General features: G+C 37.8%; 2 protein-coding genes across 2 annotated transcripts; one reads left to right on the top strand and one right to left on the bottom strand.

The window, feature by feature from the left end:
- Positions 1–64: 64 nt before the first annotated feature.
- LOC121866930 (SCAN domain-containing protein 3-like) lies at positions 65–1,837 on the bottom strand. Its single transcript, XM_042366681.1, has one exon. It carries the CDS (start codon positions 1,835–1,837, stop codon positions 65–67), a length of 1,773 nt encoding a protein of 590 aa, XP_042222615.1.
- A 10,334-nt stretch (positions 1,838–12,171) lies between these two features.
- Positions 12,172–12,732, top strand: LOC121866929 (protein sevenless-like). Its single transcript, XM_042366680.1, has one exon. The coding sequence runs from the start codon at positions 12,172–12,174 to the stop codon at positions 12,730–12,732; it is 561 nt and encodes a 186-aa protein (XP_042222614.1).
- The last annotated feature ends 6,821 nt before the right edge of the window (positions 12,733–19,553 follow it).

Genomic DNA, 19,553 nt, shown 5'->3' with positions numbered 1-19,553 from the left:
AAATCCATTTTATAATGTGTATAACATATCTACCATCAGATTAAATAAATTCAATTACAATCAATTAATGAGACCCTTGAGCCAGATGTCTACTGCAAAGAGATTTTATCCGAGGCAGAAATTTTGTTAATTTCAATCTCAAGTCGCCTCGTTTAGTGATATCCAGTCGGTTTCTTTTCTTCAGTAATAAGTCATTCACAGCACTAAATCCACATTCCACTAAGTATGACGATGGGAATGGTAACAGTAGTTTTCTTGCCAAACTACTTGTATTTGGATATTTAGCTTGTGTTTCTTCACAGAGCCACATCATTGTTCCTTTTATTTTGAACAGGGCTTTAATCGAGTCATCATTTTGTAATTCTGAAAGTTCTCCTTGATACTCCATGGTTACATCTGACAGATCCACTAGCAATGGCTGAGTCATCCAAGATGGATAATTAATTTCTTTCAAATCAGAAAATCTGAAGTTGAAATCGCTTACCATTATTTTTAAGTGCTCCACAATAACAAGACAAGTAGCATCTGTTACCTCACATTTATTCAGCCAATAAAATTGTTCAAATTTTTTGACAGAAATATTTTCTTGGGATAATTCCAGAAATGATATAAAGCCAAATATCTTGGCCTTTGAATTAACAAGAGTCATATTTGTTCCTTGGAGCTCCTTATTTAAGACATTGAGTTTTTCAAATATATCTGCTAAATAACTGACAAGTGCTTTACCATCAACTGTCAGTAACAGAGTCATATAAGGTTTGTCATCCAAGAACTCACTAAGAATATCAAATAATTCCATGAATCTTTTCAGGCAATTCCCCTTTGATAACCACCTTACATCAGTATGAAGTAATAATCTTACATAGTCTGCATTTTGATCCTTGCAAAATTGTTTGAAAAGACGCTCACATTTGGCATTAGCTTTTAGAGTGTTGATGCATTTTATAACTGCATTCAATGTCTCGTTTAGAACAGGGGAAACTTTTTTGGAAACTAAATTTTGTCTATGAATAACACAATGCACTAACAACATTTGGGGATTGTCGTCTTTCAATAATTTTAAAACTCCATTTTTCTTGCCCATCATCACTGGAGCACCGTCTGCAGCACAAGATATAATGTTCTCCATTGGTATCTGCTTATCATCTAAATATGTTTTTAATTTCTTATATATATCAATTGCAATAGTGGTGGTTTCTAATGCTTCGCAAAATAGCATATCCTCAATAAATTCTCCATTATCAACATATCTTACATAGGCCATTAACAGAGCTTCACTATATCTTACAGTTGATTCGTCCAACTGTATTGAAAAATTTGTATATTTTAATTTTTCAACAAGTTGTACTTCTACATCACAACTCATTTCATCAATCCTGCTACTAACAGTATTATTACTGAGCGGCATGCTTTTGAGATCTTGGTCATCTTTTTCAAGAACTACTTTCAGAAAAGTTGATATTGCGGGCTTAATTAAATTCTCCCCTATTGTATGATTTTTGCAACATTTTGCTATGAGAAGAGAAATTTCATAACTAGCCTCAAGACCACGATCCTTGCTTGCACTTCTTGCAGAGAACAATGAATTTATTGTTGATCTTTTTTCAAACTTCTCCTTTAGGGATTTAAAATACTCCAGTTTTGAATTAACATGAATACTGTGTTTTGCCTTCAAATGATTTTCGAGACGACCTCTCTTCATGGATTCATTAGTCAAACATTGGTGGCACAACAGACAAAAAGGCAACCTTTCATCATGAGTCGCTGGTATGAACCCAAACAGCAAGTACTCATCTGAATACTGGCGAACTTTTTCTTTGGCGTGCACACTGTTCATTTTATGCATCATGGGGGTAACTGAAAAGTGAAAATAAAATATTTATATACTTAGGAAAATAAATTTAATATCTAACTTCTGTAACATACAAGGCACAATGTCAATATGCAGTTTCCATTTCAAGTAAATATTGAGCTTTATATTCACAGTTTTAAATTAATGTTACTGTGACAAGATCAATGAATGATTATTTTTATACATTATTTTCAGAGAATAACAAGATCAATAATCATAATGAAAAGCACTTTAACCAGCCCTCTCAGTGAAGCTAAAAAACAGAGACAGATAACTATATCAACATGAAACTTGCATTTGTGTTTAATTCAATACTGCTTCCATGCTTTATTGTGCACATTTAATTTGGTTGTAGTTAGTTTCCTCTGTTTTTTTAGCTTCAGTGGGAGCGTTGAGCAGCTGACTAAAACTCACCTTCTTCCTTGACAGCAGATGAAGAACTGCAAAGTTAAACAAGTCAGAAGCCACGCATATAGCTGGTGCCAGATGCACGATAACATTAGTGGGTGAACACTTGACTAGATTGCACAAGCTGTTGTGCTCAGCTAGGTTGTAATTACAATTTTACCCTATAAATTTATAATTTTTACCCATATAGGGTAAAATAAAAAAAAATGTTGATATTACTATATTTTTCATATTGCCCCCCTATTATTATTGAATTGCCCCCCAGTGGGGCGTAGGCCCCACGTTGGGAATCACTGCCCTAAGTTAACGAGTTGCATGACCTAGCGTCAAGGAATAATCCGAGAAGACTGGACAACTCGCCAACTGCACTGGCTAACCATTATCCCGATCACAATCCACTAATCGATTAACATCCAGGTCGCTAATTACTGCTGGGTCGACAGAGACAAATGACGTAAAAAAAAAAAAAAAAAAACAGTCCTACCCTGCTTGGGAATCGAACTCGGGTCGACTCGCTTAAAAGTCGAGCATGCTGACCATTACACCACGTATCACCAAAATAATTTTTTGTTTTTTTTCGTGCTGGTCAAGCCCCGACCAGAGGTTAGCTAGACCCCCGGACAACTCTTTCGGAGATTGACCAGCACGTTGTATTTGTATTATTATCTTGACCTAATTATATGTTACAAAGTCACTTGTGTGTTTTTCAGTGTTGTTTTTAATAATATTTACTTATTGTAATTTAATGTCAACAAATAATTGACTAAAATAATATGAAAACAAACAAATATAAACGGAATATATACTATATGTTACACTAAATATGCATAATTGACGGTTAGTGATAAATTCTAGGTATTTCTCTTTTTGGGAAACTTTTCACCGGCCATAAACGATCCTGTAGATCATAAATGTACAAATAAATGAATACCTTCAAACAAAATGTAACCTGACCTGACCAAACCTAACCTAACCTATTTAAAGTATAAATTAAACATCATATGGCAGTAAGCAAGTCCTGAAAAGAAATATACAAAATCTTACAATATACGAATTTATATTAAGTTGTAGTAGTAAAACCAAAAAGTTATCTCTATTTGACAAAAACGATTGATGATTTGTAAAAGCTTAAACTAAACAGGGATAATTGCCTAATATCGATAACTTCTATGTATTATTTTAAGCTTCTAACTGGCCATCGGCGATCATGTACTTCATCATATTAGGTATTAATGAATTGTGAAATAGAAAAGTTAAACTAACTTAACCTAACATTAACAAATATTAACTAAGTGTTATTTTTTTTTACCTGCCAGAGGGTTGTGGGACCAGAGTGTGTTACCTGCCAGAGGGTTGTGGTACCAGAGTGTGTTACCTGCCAGAGGGTTGTGGGACCAGAGTGTGTTACCTGCCAGAGGGTTGTGGGACCAGAGTGTGTTACCTACCAGAGAGGTGCGGGCCCAGAGTGTGTTACCTGCCAGAGCGTTGTGGGCCCAGAGTGTGTTACCTGCCAGAGCGTTGTGGGACCAGAGTGTGCTACCTGCCAGAGGGTTGTGGGACCAGAGTGTGTTACCTACAAGAGGGGTGCGGGACCAGAGTGTTACCTGCCAGAGCGTTGTGGGACCAGAGTATGCTACCTGCCAGAGGGTTGTTGGACCAGTGTGTGTTACCTACCAGGGGGGTGCGGGACGAGAGTGTGTTACCTGCCAGAGGGTTGTGGGACCAGAGTGTGCTACCTGCCAGAGGGTTGTGGTACCAGAGTGTGTTACCTACCAGAGGGGTGCGGGACCAGAGTGTGTTACCTGCCAGAGGGGTGTGGACTACCCACAGAGGGTTGTAACGAGTGTGTTACCTGGCCAGAGGGCTGTGGGACCAGAGTGTGCTACCTCCGTCAGAGGGTTGTGGGACCAGAGTGTGTTACCTGCCAGAGGGTTGTGGGACCAGAGTGTGTTACCTGCCAGAGGGGTGCGGGCCCAGAGTGTGTTACCTGCCAGAGCGTTGTGGGACCAGAGTGTGTTACCTGCCAGAGGGTTGTGGGACCAGAGTGTGTTACCTGCCAGAGGGTTGTGGAACCAGATTGTGTTACCTACCAGAGGGGTGCGGGACCAGAGTGTGTTACCTGCCAGAGCGTTATGGGACCAGAGTGTGCTACCTGCCAGAGGGTTGTGGGACCAGAGTGTGTTACCTACCAGATGGGTGCGGGACCAGAGTGTGTTACCTACCAGAGGGTTGTGGGACCAGAGTGTGTTACCTGCCAGAGGGGTGGGACCAGTGTGCTACCTGCCAGAGGGCTAGACCAGAGGTGTTACCTGCTAGGGGTGTGTGGGACCGAGTGTTACCTGCCAGAGGGTTAGGACCAGAGTGTGTTACCTGCCAGAGGGGTGGGACCAGAGTAAAATACTGCCAGAGGGTTGTGGGACCAGAGTGTGTTACCTGCCAGAGGGTTGTGGGACCAGAGTGTGTTACCTGCCAGAGGGGTGAGTGAGGCGGTGTAGGTTGGAAGTGAGGCAGGACCACGAGTCTTGACCCTTAGCAAAATGAAGTGGGGGGACCATTAACCAACACGTCATCATTAGCCAGCACGTCACCATTAACCATCAACTCGTCACGATTAACCAAGCGTTACCATTAACTAACACGTCACCATTAACTAACAGGTCAACATAAACCAACACGTCACCATTAACCAACACATCACCATTAACCAGCACTTTACTCTTATGCTACATATCACCATTAACCTACACGTCACCATTAACCTACGCGTCAACATTAACCAACATGTCACCATTAACCAACCCGTCACCAAACACAGCAATAGGTGTGTGTCGTCCGCTGTAACATTATTTAAAGATTAAATTCGTTTTGTAATGAGGAACAAATATAACACAGCCTCATCAGCTTCCTAATGGGACGACATAAAGGTGGTCAGGTATACTTCAGCCGGAGACAAATATGAGCTTAGGTTAGGTTAGGTTAGGTTGAATTATTTCATGATAGTTTTGTTGGGTCGATTTCTTAGGTTATATTGGGTTGGCATAAGTAGTTTAGGTTATATTAGGTTAGATTAAATAACTCATTGATAATTAGGTTAGATTGAAATTTCATACTGATAGTTAGCAAAACAAAATTAATATGTGTACAGCACGTGTATGATACTCAAGGCTCCAGACAGGACAGTGTGTGCAAACTACAGCTTAATGTACAATATTACACAGAACTCTTGACAGTTAGCATCTGAATACTTACTGAAGCTGTTTCAGAGAGTCGTGAGGGAGGCGCCATACTCTAGGTTCTTGAGATAACTTGATATAAACGGTTCAGTAATCAATAGGCTGTTGAAAATCCCTTATTTTAAATTATTGTATCTTATGTTAAATTAGTGTCCGTGAAACAGTAGGCTATCGTTGCTCATAAGTTATGATGAACGATATGTTATAAATCATAACATAACGCGATTTAATATTCAATTAATATATACAATCGTACAAAAGGAGAGGAAAATATTTTTTTTTACTTGTACTTAGTCTAATGAATCTCATTGTTTATATTACAAAAACTGAAAGATGAGAATTTGTTCATTAGTTCATATAATACAAGTTCCTAATTTTATCCATATACATTGAGAAATATCCCATGTACTAATAAAACAAGTCATGATGCTATATACTGTAGCGTGTAGAGTCGGACATATTTATGACCCCTACAGGTAATTCATCATATCAGACTGCTGTACTATTAAGGTGTCAGGTGCCATTAACAACTAAGAGTGACAACAGACAATAAAAGGTGGCTTATTATTATAATGCAAAGTAGTTATTTTTATGTGTCTTAATGCAAATTAGATTAGTTTTTATGTTTATTATTTATCCCACAGGCCACCTTCTCTCAGTCTCCTGAAATTCAGACTGCTTAGAAAATATGAACAGTCGCTCACATAACTTAAGGTTTTATTCTTTCCTCTGGCTTTCTTTGCATAGAGCAACATCATTAAGACGCTAAGAGTATCTACTGTCATATCTTGATATATTATTACTTATTTTATAGTGGCGTCCACAACACACCGAGACTTTGGTGTTTGTTTCTGTGAGTTAAGGAGATACAGTGAGTCAACCTAAGACGTTAGTCAGCTGGTGCACAAGTTTTGAATTACGATCACAAGTACTCATATTTCATTATTTCTATTATCCTCGCTGGGTGGGAGATATAAACTAATGTTATAGTTATATAGTCCTAAGTAACTTATATAAAGTATATAGGCATATAGTCCTCAGTAATTCATGTAATGTTATAAGGCTTGTAGTACCTAGTAACTTATTGCCGGATGCTTCACATTATGGTATAAGTAATATTAACATTAATTACCACTGGTTAGAGGTGTGATGTAGATGTTTCATAGTTTAATATTTACAAACAGGCAGCTAATGAGGTGACAATCTTCACGGCCAGGATGAGTGGTACTGACAGCCCGACGGTGTGTTCAGTGTAACAGAGGACTGTATCTGTTAACATATAGCATGAGACTTGGCCTGCTGCTGTACTGTGGCCCTGACAAGATCATGTAGTGCGGGACATCACCAGATACTCCTGCGTTGGCCTCAGACATATTCCCAAATTGATGCTGTGTCCTTTTACTGGTGGGTAGTGGACATGTTACTGCTCCAGTAGACATAAATTATAATTTATTTATTTCATGTTAGTGGGAGTAGTAAAAGTTACCTTATATTCAGAGTAAAAGGAGGTATGACCTGAACGACTGGTGATAAGTATTCAAGGGTCTTATGCTGTGTTGGTGTGTGAGTTGCTACTGAGTGAGCCGCTCCCTTCCCTCTACCCTTTTACTATTTCGTTCCTTCTCCCTTTAATTTGATCTCCCCTACCTCCCTCCCCTTCCTCACCCTTTTTCCCCCTCCCAAACCCACCATCACCTCCTTGCACCTCCACCTTACATGAGGCCGTTGGAAAAGTTCAGTATGATAAACTGCAGAATGTATAAAGGTACACAAATCCAGAAAGCCACTTGAATGTCTGCAGAATCACAAAAGCTCATACTGAACTTGTATACCTTAAAAATAGAGCTTTTTGAGTTCTTTATTATTATACTTTCCCTTTCGGTGTAGCTTTGCAAGTTTGTCATAATAATTTTTGAAAATTAAGGAGAATCATTAAAATCACTGTAACGGTAATATGTAATCCTGGCCTTGTGTCGGATGTGTGCGTCCAGAGCAGTGTAACACTAAGTAAAATAAAATTTTTAGATGGCGTCATGACTTCCTGGTATCCATGTTTACACACGCCATATCGGATATAAACTTTACGTAAACATACAATTGACAAACACTGAATATTTATTTGCACAGTACCATAGTATTTTGTACTATTTAAATATCGAAACTACATTTCTCGATCTGAAATGGAAAAGGAAGATCATAAAATGTTTAGTTCTGTGATACCTTGGACAACGTTAGTAGTCTAATCAATGTCACTGACCCGTACAAGACTGATAAAACCGAGTGGTCATGGGACATACAGAAAGTGGGCAGGAACCTCGTATCAACACAAACTATGCTGCACGATGTTACACTTAAAACTATGGTATGGTTTTTTTTTCGATGTTGCTTATATATACACTCACGCATAAACATAATCAAGTAATCTATATAAGTACCCAAGATTTTCAAAACGAAATAGTGTAAACTTAATTGATATTATAATTACCTTTACAAAATATAATGAGCAAACAAGGGTGTATGGGTAATGTTGCCATGGTGATTCTTGGAAGTCAAATGCGATGTGTATTTTGGATTTTTTTTTATTTCCTTAGTTGGTTATTGTTGTTGATAAATTAAATAAATTCTATCCATCCCACCCCTGTTTTTACAACCAATAATAACACTGACATGGACGATTAGGCCACCACCCACAGGCTCCACTTCCAAAATGGCCGACAGCATTATTACCGGAAACCGATTAACGTCGAACGAACATTATGTACTACATAGCCAAATATATTTTAACATACTGTAGACCTGATGGTATAAACTAGGAGACGTTTCCTTACCTCGAGACTAACACATTCACCCTCAGAAATTGGTATTTTTCCTCGGAAATCCGAATTTGACTTTTAAAAGATGTAAAACAAACCAATCAAATTAAATTAACTTTCCTTAAACTTGAAGGAAAATATTCTAAGATTATTAAGTTAGGTTTCGTTGGTTCGTAATCTTTAATAAACAACCTATAATTGCAGTCTGGCAGTCACCGCTACAATTAAACACCCCAATTGTACAACGGCAGTTTATCGGACTTCAGTTGTCAGACTCATAGGAAGGAGCTACTTTAGCGAAATTGTATATAGAATAAAACTTGTTTCTTACTTCATAATAGAAGGAAATGGGTAGAGGAATTGCAATTTCCCTACTTTTTTGGTTTTCCGATATTTTCATACTAAAAAAGTTTCTACACGACGCGGGGAGCCATCGCGAAAGCTGTTTATTATGTGCGCTGCAAATGACAAACGATATTTCATAGACATTAACATTTCCGTTAAATGAACACAACGAAAAAAAACAGCAGTAGCAGTGCCTTATGTAATAATAATAATAATAATAATAATAATAATAATAATAATAATAATAATAATAATAATAATATACCAAAAAATAGCAACCCGCATTTACGGCAATTCTCGTATTATTATAATTAGTTCGGTGACGTAAATGATTTATTGTGAATAAGATAAAAAAACAACCACATTTACCTAACCTGACCTATAGTTTTGAAAGGTTATATTTGTTATCTTACTTTATTGGGGTGGATGCAAGAAAAAGGTGGAATCGCTAAGAAACGGCAAACAAAATTAAATCGCTTGGCGTGAAGTAGTGTATTTATTGCAAATTAGATAAACCAATGAAAGCCTACCTAATCCTACCTGACCTAACCTATCCTGTCCTAGGAGGAAGTGCATTGCTTTAGGTAATGTTAGGTAGGATGATGGTTTGAGTCATTATTTCTCTAACCCACTTCTTTCAATTCAAAAGGTAAGAGATGGAATTCCCCTACCAACTTATTTCTATTCATCAGGTAAGAAACGATTTTTTTTCTGTAGATTTTTTGTTAGGTAAATCGTTTCCAAGAGTATAACGAGTTAAGTATTACATGACAGTTCAGTCGTGGCGGTGTTGGAAGTGTGATACCCAGGACGAAAACCACGTAATATTTAAGTTATAAATTGTTGAAAAGGTCATGGGTTATTCTTGAAATTATGATTTTTTATACTAAAGTATAAAACAGTTACTATAAGCTACTACAAGTGGTATATTGCTACCGAATTAAATGTTTAATTTTAAATATCAATAACACTTACCGACGAAGGTGTGTCAAGCGCTCTGGCGATGTCTTCTCCAGCATCAAAACACTTTTAAGACATCCGTTTTTACTAAAAGATTAATATCTTTTCTTGGCTTATTTCTTGCCAAATGTACAAATATCACTTGGTAGGCACGTTTAAGTCATTATCAAAGGGGTCTGATAAGGTTTTATGAATAAAATGATGTTAAAATTCGCTCACAACAAACCAGACTAGCGCAGTTGGTTGACCAATGCGGCGGAAGAATACCGGAGCAGCTGATTTGAGTTGTCTATCCGAAACAAAGTAGTTCGCTCTTTTTTCTTTCTTTTTAAACCCACGTAGAGCAAAGACTGTAATTTTCTCTCCTTTCCAAGGCGCTCTTAAGTATAGGGGAGGAAATGTAATTTATTTTCTCTAAACGTCGCCGTTGCCATATTATACCATTCATTTACGAGCTCAGATAATTTCAGATTCAGAATTTTTCAGTTTGTGCTTCCATTAAAACGGTTAGTGAACGAATTCCGGGTTTCTGTTGTCTTCCATCCGAAAGTCTTAAGAGATTTATAGGTAAATGGTTTTAGAAAATGAGTGATACAGATAACAGTAGTGATTTTCTGGTAATAGACACCAAAATTTCGAGTGATAACACACTAATAAGTGATAGTAAAGATAGAGATTCCGTCTTGAAATGAGTGGGTGGGTACGTGTTTATCCCCCAGAAAATGCCAAGGAGTGTAAGACCTAGGAATATACCTAAGCATAATAATCACCCCACCGAATATTTAACTTAATTCCAGACCGATGACATTGTCTGTTAGACAATAAAATAAGCAAGTGATTATGCAGAATGTGCCAGGTTGTGTGTTGGTTGCAATGTGGGAGTACACGAAAAATTTTGGCCAAAATTGGAAACTTAATTAAAGCAAAAGGTCGCCCAAAGAAGAGGAAACTTGACGACTAAATATAGAACATCAACACAGTTACTACTATGAAGTCATCATATTCGCATATAGGTGAGTACATTACAGTACTGTACACAATTGTTTCGCCCCGTCGCCCAATGCTACTCGCCTACTGACATTTAATGACAGCTTACAATCAACCTAATCAATGTTGGCAGTTATTATTATGACTAAGCCGTACTAAGCGACAGTACTGCCTTTATTTGGCCAACCCTAACATCTCCATGGACTGGGGACCGATTTCATAGTCGATTTGAAAGCATCGTAACCAAATAAATCCCCAACATGATAAGCATCGGTGCAAACCAACTTCTTCGCTTTCACAGTAGTCATTTTCTTGGATTGTGAGCTCCCTATCATGGTACGGACTCATCCGCAAACAAATTTGAGCAAAAGAGTACTATGATAGGTCTAATTACAGAACACAGGGCAGCAATTAACAAGAATAGTGAGCTATTATTAAAATAAATTAAGTTCTTAAAAAAAAGTTTTCTCTACTGAAATTTTTTCGAATGTTCCTCGTTAACCCGTGCACCTCTTCAAAAGTATTACCTAGAAACTTTTTTAGTTAGTGGTAATTGGTTGGAGTTATCGGTCTTTTGTATCATTTTGGCACCCAGCAAGTAAATACACACGATGATACTTGGGCAGCAATTTATTTTAACCTAAAAATAAGGTTTGACTGTGTACATCAACATTATCTATGGCCACAGGTTCTGTATTTCTGCTGGTAACAACACAAACACCACAACCGGCTTCCACCAGCGTGATGATGGATGGTGTTATATGAAGTGATGATGGATAGTTATTATATGTAGTGATGATGGATGGTGTTATATGTAGTGATGATGGGTGGTTATTATATGTAGTGATGATGGATGGTGTTATATGTAGTGATGATGGGTGGTTATTATATGTAGTGATGATGGATGGTGTTATATGTAGTGATGATGGGTGGTGTTAAGTATAGTGATGATGGATGGTGTTAAGTATAGTGATGATGGATGGTGTTAAGTATAGTGATGATGGATGGTATTATATGTAGAGATGATGAGTGGTGTTATATTTAGTGATGATGGATGACGTTATATGTAGTGATGATGGATGACGTTATATGTAGTGATGATGGATGACGTTATATGTAGTGATGATGGGTGGTGTTATATGTAGTGATGATGGACGATGTTATGTGTAGTGATGATGGATAGTGTTAAGTATAGTGATGATGGGTGGTGTTAAGTATAGTGATGATGGATGGTGTTATCTGTAGTGATGATGGAAGGTGTTATAATTATGTAGTGATGGTGGATGACGTTATATGTAGTGATGATGTATGGTGTTATATGTAGTGATGATGGATGGCATTATATTTAGTGATGATGGACGATGCTATATGTAGTGATGATGGATGGTGTTAAGTATAGTGGTGATGGGTGGTGTTATTTGTAGTGATGTAGATATAGATCTCACGACTGTTATGTTCAATATTCCAACCTCATTATGTATCTTACTCCTCAAATTCAGAGCTTACCTTAAGATTCGATTTGTAATCATATAAATAATTGTTCGAGAAGGACAAAAACCATCCCAGGACCAAGATGACTTCTCCTGTTCAACTCAATAATATTTCCCACAACTCCTCCAGCTCCACCACCTCCACCAGTGGAGGAACTGATCTACCTCAGCTCACCTGGGACAGCCTTCGTCTTGTACGAAATGTTGGCGCCGGTGCGTTCGGGGTGAGCCACCATGGTCAGCTCACCCTAGGCAATGGGGACGTGACGGAGGTGGTAGTGAAGATCCTCCATACCGGCAAGGCCAACACCAAGGAGGCCCGAGTCCTACACGAGCTGGCCGGGGCGGGGGGCGCGCCTCTCTTGTACGGCGTCACAACCGAGCCCCACGCCATCGTCATGCAGTACTGCCAGGGCGTGCGTTTAGATTCGTTTCTAAGCTGCTTCAAGTATGACGTCCACCATCGCCAGAAGGCCTACGACGCAACCCGCGTTGCCCTCGCTGAGTTTCACGCTGCTGGTTACGCCCACATGGACCTCCACGCCTTCAACATCATCATCGACACCTCCACGTCACCTTACACCTGTCACCTCATTGACGTAGGAATCAGTGAACGCATATGGCCCAACGATGATTGGTGCTAGCGTATTGACTGGAGAGACCTAAAAAAGATCCAGTGCAGTCTCCGCCTTAACTCACCATTTGTTAAGAAATTTTTAGGTTTTCTGAGGAGCTTCTTTTTTTCTTCTGTTTGAGAAAGTAGCCTAGGATTTTCAACACTCCCCACAGGCACTTGAATAAAAAACTATACAGTGTAAACAATAAAATATAGGTAGTGTTTTTGTTATCGTATATATATTTTTTTTTTCCAGGGTGCAGGGTTAATGATTTTTTTAGAATTTTTTTATATTGTTTTGTTTTACTATAAATACATTGGTAAGGTATCTTAATTATTATATTCCGGTTGCGTTTTTCAACAAGAATATATACAGACTACGGTATCATTATGTTGAACAGACAAACTAAGACTAAACAAATAACCGAACAATCAGTTAGTAACTCGGTCGGTGAAATAGAGGCTCATTATCCTCATCAATATCAACAACCGGTGAAACACAAACATAAATGTTTTTTGCATAACTCTTCGCTAATTCCAGTTACTAAAAGACAACAACAATTCTTTTCCCAACAACTTTTATACCGCCCACCGTCACCACGATCATCGCATTCGTCATCATCGACAGCAGCCACCATCAACCTTACATCATCTCAAACGAGAAATACATCGGAATATTATGACAATGTTGAAGTGATTCCAAGTCCCTGAATTTATTTTAGTACAGTGGAATTAAATAATAAACGAGAAGTAATGAGCATGATAGAGGCCATCCTGGCAGACGTTACCTCCGACAATAATTCGTATAGTGTTTTACCCGTCGAAGCCCAACACCTAAATTCTATGGTGACAGTTCGAGAAAACCAGTATGTTGTTATATGTAGTGATGATGGATGGTGTTATATGTAGTGATGATGGATGGTGTTATATGTAGTGATGATGGATGTTGTTATATGTAGTGATGATAGATGGTGTTATATGTAGTGATGATGGATGGTGTTATATGTAGTGATGATGGATGGTGTTATATGTAGTGATGATGGATGGTGTTATATGTAGTGATGATGGATGTTGTTATATGTAATGATGATGGATGTTGTTATATGCAGTGATGATACATGGTGTTATATGTAGTGATGATGGATGGTGTTATATGTAGTGATGATGGATGGTGTTAAATGTAGTGATGATGGATGGTGTTATATGTAGTGATGATGGATGGTGTTATATGTAGTGATGATGAATGATGTTATATGTAGTGATGATGGGTGGTGTTATATGTAGTGATGTTATATGTAGTGATGATGGAAGTTGTTATATGTAGTGATGATAGATGGTTTTATATGTAGTGATGATGGATGGTGTTATATGTAGTGATGATGGATGGTGTTATATGTAGTGATGATGGATGTTGTTATATGTAGTGATGATAGATGGTGTTATATGTAGTGATGATGGATGGTGTTATATGTAGTGATGATGGATGGTGTTATATGTAGTGATGATGGATGGTGTTATATGTAGTGATGATGGATGTTGTTATATGTAATGATGATGGATGTTGTTATATGCAGTGATGATACATGGTGTTATATGTAGTGATGATGGATGGTGTTATATGTAGTGATGATGGATGGTGTTATATGTAGTGATGGATGGTGTTATATGTAGTGATGATGGATGGTGTTATATGTAGTGATGATGAATGATGTTATATGTAGTGATGATGGGTGGTGTTATATGTAGTGATGTTATATGTAATGATGATGGAAGTTGTTATATGTAGTGATGATGGATGTTGTTATATGTAGTGATGATGGATGGTGTTATATGTAGTGATGTTATATGTAGTGATGATGGATGTTGTTATATGTAGTGATGATGGATGGTGTTATGTGTAGTGATAATGGATGATGTTATATGTAGTGATGATGGATGTTGTTATATGCAGTGATGATGGATGGTGTTATATGTAGTGATGATGGATCTTGTTATATGTAGTGATGATGGATGGTGTTATGTGTAGTGATAATGGATGATGTTATATGTAGTGATGATGGATGTTGTTATATGCAGTGATGATGGATGGTGTTATATGTAGTGATGATGGATGTTGTTATATGTAGTGATGATGGATGATGTTATATGTAGTGTTGATGGATGGTGTTATATGTAGTGATGATGGATGGTGTTATATGTAGTGATGATGGATGATATTATATGTAGTGATGATGGGTGGTGTTATATGTAGTGATGATTAGACAATAAAATAATAACAGTTTAATGATAAAAAAAATATACTTTGCTGTAATGTTGTAGTGAAAAACATTGTGGAACTTACATACACCGTTAATGAACTATTGATGGAAGAAGAAGTTTTGGGGAATGAACAGTGAGACAATGTGGAGCCTTCCGGAGGGTGGAGTCTTACCGTGGCCGAGCGATTGAGCCGCCCGGAGGGCAGCGTTTCTGCTGGTCTATATATATATATATATATATATATATATATATATATATATATATATATATATATATATATATATATATATATATATATATATATATATATAAAGAAGTCTGTCTGTTTGTTTATGTGTCCCCACGAGAATCTCGGAAAGTACTTTACCGATGTGGACCAAACTTGGCATGGATAGCAAGTGTCATGTGGGGATCTCAAAAAAACTTCAACTAACCAGATCCAACACACCCAACCCAACCCGACCCGACCCAACACGCCTGAGAGAACGAGAGACTAATGGTCAGCCCGGACTCACACACGTAGAAAAGTCGTATTCCCTCTTATGATTTACAGCAATTTTGATCCTTAGGTTCTCCTTCATTATGGCTTACTTTTCTCAGCATCCAACCTCCATCCTTTACACCACACAGAGGTTGGAAAGTCGTATCCCATCCCACGTATTATAGCTAATTTATCCTTATGCTCTCTCTCATTACAGCTTACTTTTCTTTGATCTCTAACTTTTCTAGGCTGTCCATTCTAACAAGGTAGGTAGGTAGGTAGGTGAAAGTGAAAGTGAGAAAAACTAAGGTAAAAAAAATACAAATGAAATGAGAGATATATAAAAGAAGAGAGAGAAGCAGACAAACAAACAGAATGAAAAGAAATAAAGAACGAAGAACAAGAAAGAAAGTGAGAGAAATGAAATGTTAAGCAGCTGTTGATGGGAAAAAATGAAAGTCAGGGCAATAAAGAATAACTAGAGAAAGAGAAGTGAAGAGAAATACCAAAGAAGATGAGAGAGCTTGTGAGAGGTGAGGGGTCAGGAGATTAGCTGGTGGGAGAGTGGTATAATGGATGAGTGGTAGAAGAGGAGCAACTGGAAAAGGAGATACTGGAAATGGGATAAATATGGAGACAGAGGGAATGTGATAATTACGTTAATGACAATCCTTAGGGGGCGTAATAGAGGTTAATTATATCCATTACTTACTGTGAATAAATTACACCATGAAGCGTGGGAGAAAAAATATAAATAAATGAATAAATATACAGATAATAATGCAAATATGTAACTCCATTAACCAATTAATAGAAAGACGTAACTTATAATACACTAAACTGACCTATACGTATATACAAAAGAATAGCCAAAACAATACTTTCATTAAGACACAAAAATCATAACGCAATAAACTATGATATAAATAAAGGATTAGAAAGATAAACAAAAATACAGCAATAAACACGTAATAATAAACAATGGCATAAACAAAATACAAAATACATTAATCAAAACAATAATGATCTGTACCAAAGAATCATTATCACCAGCTTCTTTTTACTACCATGGCTGATAATGACGATAGAGACGGGTTTAATAAGAACAGATAAATTAGGAAGGAGAGATAGAGAGAGGGAGCCTTCAAATCAATCATCAAAGTAGAAATTTCACACTAGTATCGCCTATAGGAGGGATACGCTTTTAGTTCAGTAATTAACCCCATAAAAAATTATTTAGCCAATTAATTTAAAATAAATCACATATGACCAATTATTGAAATATAGAAACTTCATTTAACCAATTAATTAAACCACTACTTAAACCAATCAACTACCATTTACTCTTTTACTTAGACCCATTAGCTAGCTCATTAAACTAAACCCATATACCACGAAATAAATTACTCAGCCTTTAAACCACAAATCCACCAGCGAATTCACTAAACCATGTCCTACAAACCAGTATCTAGCTCACTTAACTAAACCCAACACATCACCAGCTAGCACACTAAACCAAATTCACAAAGCCACCAGCAGGCACACTAATTAAACCTACAAAACAAACTAGAACAGTAAAAAAAACTTGTAAACCACCATCTAACACACGAAACTAGACCTGCTAAACCACAAGCTAATACTCTAACCCCCCCACCACACAAAACCACCACACAAAGCTAATCGCCCCTTTCCAAAATCCGCCTCAGCTAAAAACCTTTCACTCACCCCCGCATGGGAGTTGACTAAACAGCTAAGCTTCGGGTTTTGATGAATGCCTAGAACCTCCATTAAGCTAAGCTGCCACTTGGCAAATGGGCTTTAGTGGTAGGCGCGGCAGGAGACTAAGGGAAGGGGTAGAGGAAAGGGGGAGGGGAGGGAGGAGGGAGAAAGAGGAAAGAGGATGGAGGGTGATGCGGGTGGAGAGGGGAGGAAAGAGGGAGCAAGGAGATAGAAGGAAATTGGAAGGAGGAAAGAGGAGGGAAGGAAGAGAAGAGCGGAGGAAAGGGAAAGGGGGTAGAAGGGGGGAAACGGGGGGAGGGGGATGAAGCGAGATGCATGTTGCGGTGAGTGAGGGGGAGTTTGGGTGTTAGGGGAGGAGAGGGGAATAGGGAGGACTGACTCCTGAGGATTGATTGGCTGGTCTCTGAGATGTGTTGAGGGAAGTAGTGGTGGTGGTAGTGGTAGTGATGATGAGGATGGTGGTGGTAGCTGTAGTTTCAGTAGTGGTAGTTCTTTTAGCAGTAGTAATAGCGGTAGTGGTGAAAGGGATTTTGGTACAAAAAGTAAAGCAAAAGTGACATTATTTTTAATAGTAGTAGTCGGTACATGAAAGAGTAGCAGACACAGCAGGTCCTAATAGTAGTACAGCATTAGTACTTTGATTAGTATCGGTAGTAGAAGTAGTGATAGATAGTAACACGAGTAGTAGTACTAACAGTAGTTTAAGTATTAGCGTTAGTAATATTATGAGAATATAAACATTAAATTTGTCAGCTTATGAGATAAGCAATTACTATTTTCTCTCTCTCTCTCTTGTTTAATGAAGATCATCGACATGATCCAACAAACAGCTGCCGCCCGACAGGTAAAAATAGCTGGAAATTACTGAATTATTCATGCAATATAAATGCTCATTGAACATCCCTAATCCTATTAGACTTAAAATGTTGCAATTAGTTAAAGCTGCAATGGCTGATTGAAGGCTTGTGTATGTGTGTGTGTACATGTATTTATATTTATTAATGCGAGGACATTACACAGAGGTGGGAAGTATGCAAATGTTAGCAGGGAGATGGTAAAAGATTATACAGTGGCACATTTTGGTGTTAAGTGAAGAGAGATGGACACGTTCAAATAGCATTGTGGAATAGAATATCACTTTGTATATTCAGGTAGTGAGATGTGCGAGAGAGGTGTAGGTGTTGTGTTAAGGGATAGTAGTAGTGTAAGAAAGGGGTAACCTATGATAGTTAAAGTTTCATAATAGATTCTTGGAGTTAGGAATACTTCAGGCTATTTAATATTTAATGCATAGTGAGTAGCTTTTATACACAGGTAGCGAAGGGAGAACATTTAGAACGAACCACATTGGTTAGGTAATAGAAAGATAATTGAAGAAAGGTTAGTCGGCTTTTGTAATATAATGGTGATTATTCCAAATTCATAGTTTGAGCATCAGCCGAGACAGATTCTTCCAAGATAAACTGAAGAACTCCGGAATCTAAACTTAGAGCTAGCCAGAGATAGATTGGCGGCCAGAACAGTTCTCAGTAAAGAGTACCGTGAAGTAAAACTTAGAAATTAAAAGTGTTGGGGAAAATTAAATGAAATTTAGCAGAGCAGGAAACAGAGGCAGAGAAAGATTACGAAATTTAAACCCGAAAACTATCTCCGGTAAAGCTAGAGGAAGACCTTGATGGTAAGAAAAATTTGTCTTGATGACAAATATGGACATCTTAAAGAAGATTTTCTAAAAACTAGATGCAGGAAGATGCACTATGATGACAGGAGGGAGTACACGCAGTTGTATGGAGAGGTAATACAAATGAACCAGGAAAGAGGACTTACAGTAAATGGGGAAGAACTGTACATGATAAGGATAATATGACTGACTTTGAGACAGAAGAAGTACAAAAAAGACAAACAGAGTATGTGGAAGAACTGCTCAATGATAATGATAGAATGGAGGTGAGACATGAGAAGGAAATGAAGGTCAAGTGAATTTGACAATAGTCATTTCACTTATAACATTAGACGCTCTCATGTTCACCCTGGGCTCTCTCCTGCCTAAGTCATACACGAAGACCGTGCGAGTATATTCTGCCTCTTGTCGCCGGCCCCCCAACGGGTCTACCTAAACTTTAGTCTCTATGAAAAGTCAGGCCTTTATGTTCATTTACTAATAAAAAAATGTATATCATTAACAAAAGAAAGACATATACCGGTAGTTCATATCTTGAAACATTGTATCAAGACAAGCTAAGGTAAACATTTCCTTTTAACAGTGTAATCGCCTTTAGGGCGATTAAGGGATAATAAGACCCGTCACGTTCAACTCGAGCGTTATAGTCCGGTCAAACCTGTTGAATACAATTAATTCTTAGTACTTC

The sequence above is a fragment of the Homarus americanus genome, unplaced genomic scaffold (genome assembly GCF_018991925.1).
Source record: "Homarus americanus isolate GMGI-L3 unplaced genomic scaffold, GMGI_Hamer_2.0 scaffold50709, whole genome shotgun sequence".
Classification (NCBI taxonomy): domain Eukaryota; kingdom Metazoa; phylum Arthropoda; class Malacostraca; order Decapoda; family Nephropidae; genus Homarus; species Homarus americanus.
Note: the sequence above shows the minus strand (reverse complement) of the source record. Positions and strands in the feature narration are given on the sequence as shown.

Excerpts from the sequence above, each read along its gene's own strand:
- LOC121866930 (XM_042366681.1), bottom strand. The coding sequence starts at position 1,837 with ATGAACAGTGTGCACGCCAAAGAAAAAGTTCGCCAGTATTCAGATGAG.
- LOC121866929 (XM_042366680.1), top strand. The coding sequence starts at position 12,172 with ATGACTTCTCCTGTTCAACTCAATAATATTTCCCACAACTCCTCCAGC.